This window comes from Salmo trutta, chromosome 28, assembly GCF_901001165.1.
Source record: "Salmo trutta chromosome 28, fSalTru1.1, whole genome shotgun sequence".
Taxonomy (NCBI): domain Eukaryota; kingdom Metazoa; phylum Chordata; class Actinopteri; order Salmoniformes; family Salmonidae; genus Salmo; species Salmo trutta.
Genome location: NC_042984.1, coordinates 40,008,273 through 40,013,648, shown reverse-complemented (window position 1 = coordinate 40,013,648; position 5,376 = coordinate 40,008,273). Strand labels below are relative to the sequence as shown.

The 5,376-nt window shown below is 41.1% G+C and overlaps 1 protein-coding gene across 2 annotated transcripts in view; it reads left to right on the top strand.

The window, feature by feature from the left end:
• Positions 1-3,076: 3,076 nt before the first annotated feature.
• Positions 3,077-5,376, top strand: part of LOC115166222 (low affinity immunoglobulin gamma Fc region receptor II-a-like) — an 11,492-nt gene continuing 9,192 nt past the window's right edge. For both annotated transcript variants that reach the window (XM_029720041.1, XM_029720040.1), the window contains exon 1: positions 3,077-3,220. In XM_029720041.1, coding sequence (XP_029575901.1) covers positions 3,196-3,220 — 25 coding nt within the window. In that variant the 5' untranslated portion in view covers positions 3,077-3,195. The remainder of the gene's footprint in view (positions 3,221-5,376) is intronic.

Below are 5,376 nucleotides of genomic sequence, written 5' to 3'. Positions count from 1 at the left end.
CAGCACTGTACATAAAATGTACTTAAGGTTTATTCAAAGTATATTTGTTTTTATCTCTTTATCTAATATACTAAGACTAAGTCCACATTCCCCCCCCTCCCCCAATTTAAATAATTGTAAGTGTATTTAATATACTTAAATGCTAATCAAATACAAATAAAATTGACATTAAATGTATTTAAAATTGTTCCAATTTAGATCATTTTAAATATACTTAAATATGTTAATAAAGTATGATGTAAGTATATATATTTTTTTAATTATGTTCGCTTGGGTAGGTCTCCCTTCTGACTAAAACATTATATGTGTGTGTGATAATGTTAGTCTAGTGCAGGGTTGTGAGCTCATGTCACATCCTGACCAGTAAAGGGGTTATTTGTCATTGTAGTTTGGTCAGGGCGTGGCAGGGGGTGATGGTTTTGTGTGTTTCGGTGTTTTTGGTTTATATTCTATATTTTCTATTTCTATGTGTATATCTAGTTTTCTATTTCTATGTTGGGTTTTTGGCAATGACCTCCAATTAGAGGCAGCTGGTTGCCGTTATCTCTAATTGGAGGCCATATTTAGTTGGGTTTGTTTTCACTTGTGTTTTGTGGGTGGTTATCTTCTGTATAGCCTGTGTGCCTTATGGAACTGTTTCGTCGTTTTCTTATTTTTGTTTAAGTGTTCACGTTACTTCAATAAATTAAGAAGATGAGCACTTTACCCGCTGCGCCTTGGTCCAATCCTTACGACTCATATGACAGCTCATTATAACTATATACTGTACTTGTAGTGTTGCACGGTATACAGATACCACTCACCTGTTATCTCAGCATCCCATACCAGCCCCACTAACCTGCTTCTCTCCGTCAGCTCTTCACGCACGTCCATTTCTCCATCAGTTAAAAATATATATAATTTAGCCGTTTAGGCCGAGCGGAGATGCAGATCCTGATGAGTCTTCTGTTGTTAGATTTGTACATATGTTACAGCTTACAAAGCAAGCAATGTTGATACGTTGTATCATTTCATCGCCTGTTATAACCAAGAGCACATACCTGTCTGAGTAGACTGCATGACAGTGCAAGTTCACTGTCATGCAGACTCTGAATGGCAGAGAGTGAAAATGGAGCACCGCTTCGCGACAGGCATGCTTGCAGCTTTACAGCAAAGAAAACGGCTTGTCTCTAGCCTAAATGGAGACGTCTTTTTTCTTTCTATCGGGATTCGCTCACATTTTATATAATCTATAGGGTTATAAAATTGCAAACAGATAGCCCTATATGTGAAAAAAGATAGAAACCGCTCCTTATAAATAACATTGTGTAGACATACAGTTAGACTTATCTTGAAGCAACCAAACATATGATAAATGTGATTACTTATTTCTCTATTGATTGGATTTTCTTGAGGTTTGTTTCTTGTGGTCTGTTTATATCTCAGAAGACCAGATCCTTAATAATACTCACCTCATAAAAACAAATTATTAGTCGATTACACCTACAGTAGTACTGATGCATAGTACTAGGGATCCCAAGTGGCGCAGCAGTCTAAGGCACTGCATCTCAGTGCAAGAGGTGTCACTACAGTACCTTGTTCGAATCCAGGCTGCATCACATCTGTGATTCGGAGTCCCATAGGTGTTTAAATGACACAGGGTTGTACATTGCAAATCAAATTTCAAATGTATTTTTATAGCCCTTCTTACATCAGCTGATATATCAAAGTGCTGTACAGAAACCCAGCCTAAAACCCCAAACAGCAAGCAATGCAGGTGTACAAGCACGGTGGCTAGGAAAAACTCCCTAGAAAGGCCAGAACCTAGGAAGAAACCTAGAGAGGAACCAGGCTATGAGGGGTGGCCAGTCCTCTTCTGGCTGTGCCGGGTGGAGATTATAACAGAACATGGCCAAGATGTTCAAATGTTCATAAATGACCAGTTGAAACTGGAGCAGCAGCACGGCCAGGTGGACTGGGGACATCATGCCAGGTAGTCATCATGCCAGGTAGTCCTGAGGCATGGTCCTAGGGCTCAGGTTCTCCGAGAGAGAGAAAGAGAAAATTAGAGAGAGCATACTTAAATTCACATAGGACACCGGATAAGACAGGAGAAATACTCCAGATATAACAGACTGACCCTAGCCCCCCGACACATAAACTACTGCAGCATAAATACTGGAGGCTGAGACAGGAGGGGTCAGGAGACACTGTGGCCCCATCCGATGATACCCCCGGACAGGGCCAAACAGGCAGGATATAACCCCACCCACTTTGCCAAAGCACAGCCCCCACACCACTAGAGGGATATCTTCAACCACCAACTTACCATCCTGAGACAAGGCCAAGTATAGTCCACAAAGATCTCCGCTACGGCACAACCCAAGGGGGGGCGCCAACCCAGACAGGAAGACCACGTCAGTGACTCAACCCACTCAAGTGACGCACCCCTCCTAGGGACGGCATGGAAGAGCACCAGTAAGCCAGTGACTCAGCCCCTGTAATAGGGTTAGAGGCAGAGAAACCCAGTGGATAAATAAGAATGTGTTCTTAACTGACTTGCCTAGTTAAATAAAGGTTAAAATAATTGTACCGACACTCACTCCGCAGTAGTTGGGAAAGGTATGGGGGCTGGACACGCAGCGACCCAGACCCCGCTGCTGTCAGAGATCACACATACTGACTCAGGGTAGCAGGGGAACGGGTAGGAGTCTCAGACAATGATAATGATGTTTCTAATACCTCTATAATGAATTGCTGTGCTGTAAACATATGCTTGAAAAATAATACAAGTAAAAATGAAACAGGATATAACCAGTATCCCCACAAGGAAAGATGACAATGGTGACCATGACGATGATAGTAGTTCAGCTAACTCTGTCAGACAGAGAGGGGAGAGGTGACAGAGGATGTGGTTAACATCAGCTGAAAAACAGTAGGCCAGGTAGTGTGTGTGTGTGTGTGTGTGTGTGTGTGTGTGTGTGTGTGTGTGTGTGTGTGTGTGTGTGTGTGTGTGTGTGTGTGTGTGTGTGTGTGTGTGTGTGTGTGTGTGTGTGTGTGTGTGTGTGTCTCTCTTTCTCGCTCTCTCTCTTTCCATCTCTCTTACACCTCTTCTCATCTCAAAGTCTTGGTCTGAGTACACAGGAAGTGGAGTTGATGGGCAAAGGCTATAATTGACTATATAGTTTAGAGAGCGATAGTGATCGAATCGTCGAAATGGAACGCACCTATCTTCTACCCTGTGAGTCCCTTAATTGTTTGATTTCAGCTTTAATTTGAGGGTATTTTCATCCATATCGGTTAAACCGTTTAGCGTTTCGAAATTACAGCAGTTTTTGTACGTAGTCCCCCTATATTTTTTTTTTTTTGGGGGGGGGGTGTTGGTAGGTCAGCTTTAATATTGCAGATTTCCAATCCCCCATATATACAGTACCCAGGACACACCTGCTCATTCAAGGTTTTTTCTACATTGTAGAATAATAGTGAAGACATCACAACTGTGAAAAAACACACATGGAATCATGTAGTAACCAAAAAAGGGTTAAACAAAACAAAATAGATGTTATATTTGAGATTCTTCAAAGTAGCCGCTCTTTGCCTTGATGAATTCAAGGCACTCTTAACCAGCATGGCTACCACAGAATTCCGCAGCGATACGCCATCTCATCTGGTTTGCGTTTAGTGGGACTATCATTTGTTTTTCAACAGGACAATGACCCAAAACACACCTCCAGGCTGTGTAAGGGCTAATTTACCAAGGAGTGTGATGGAGTGCTGTATCAGCTGACCTGGCCTCCACAATCACCCGACCTCAACCCAATTGAGATGGTTTGGGATGAGTTGGACCGCAGAGTGAAGGAAAAGCAGCCAACAAGTGCTCAGAATATGTGGTAACTCCTTCAAGACTGTTGGAAAAGCATTCCTCATGAAGCTGGTTGAGATAATTCCAAGAGTGTGCAAAGCTGTCATCAAGGCAAAAGGGTGGCTACTTTGAAGAATCTCAAATATAAAATATATTTTGATTTGTTTACTACATGATTCCATATGTGTTATTTCATACAATGTAGAAAATAGTAAAAATAAAGAAAAACCCTTGAATGAGTAGGTGTGTCCAAACTTTTGACTGGTACTGTATATATATATATTTTTCATATTTTATAATATATTTTCCTTTACTATTTCCCCCTAACCCTACCTCCCCTCCCCTAATTGGAGTAAACTAATGGACAACAATACTTAGGCTTCTACTTCCAGCTTATACATACTATATTTTTTACGGACATGGTACACGGACAGGGTACATTTTCTATTAGTTTTATATCTATTTTTAAAGTGCTAATGTCACGTCTGATTTGGACTGGCGGATAGGCGGAATCAAATGCAGGAGACAGAGGTGCTGGAGGTGAGTGTCTTTTAATAAAACGGACACACACAAAAAAAAGCACAGGTCGCTATACAAAGTTCGCCTGGGAGAAACACTTTCCCATAAAACACAAAATATAATACAAAGGCAAGGAGCGCAGCCCGGTAAATCCTTCCCGTATAATTGTCGGTAACACAACGTGGACAATAAACAATCCCGCACAAAATCCCAACTGAAAACACACATTAAATAAGTCCCCACTAATGACATACACAAAACAGGTGCGGAAAAGACAGACAAAACTAAACGACACAGAAACAACGATCGGTGGCAGCTAATAGGCCGGCGACGACGACCGCCGAGTGCCGCCCGACCGAGGAGGGGCGCCACTCTCGTTGGATCCTGTGACAGCTAACCTCCACTGTTATTGTAATGGAGCGAGGTTAACATGTTTTGTGGGTACGATATTTGTGAGTCTGTAACTTTCTCACTCATCGTTATTCACGATTTATTCAGGACTATCCGTAATCATGGTAACATACACATTAATGTAGAAGTGTTTAGAAACATATTCTATTTACAATAAAAGTGACAAAAAAATTACACACTACATTATTTGCCATTCATTTCTATTGGGCACATAATAATCTGAAACACAAGCCAAACAAACAGCAAATGCATCCAACAAGTTTGTAGAGTCACAAGCTTGACTTACAGTAATCATTGCGTGCTTGGAATATGGGACAAATACTAAATTTTGGACTACTTTAATACACATGCACTGAGTGTACAAAACATTAAGAACATCTGCTCTTTCCATGACATAGACTGGCCAGGTGGCTGAATTCAGCTGAAAGCCATGATCCCTTATTGATGTCACCTGTTAAATCCACTTCAATCAGTGTAGATGAAGGGGAGGAGACAGGTAATTAATGAAGGATTTTATGACAATTGAGACTTTTTAAAAATATTTATTTTATTTCACCTTTATTTAACCAGGTAGGCTAGTTGAGAACAAGTTCTCATTTACAACT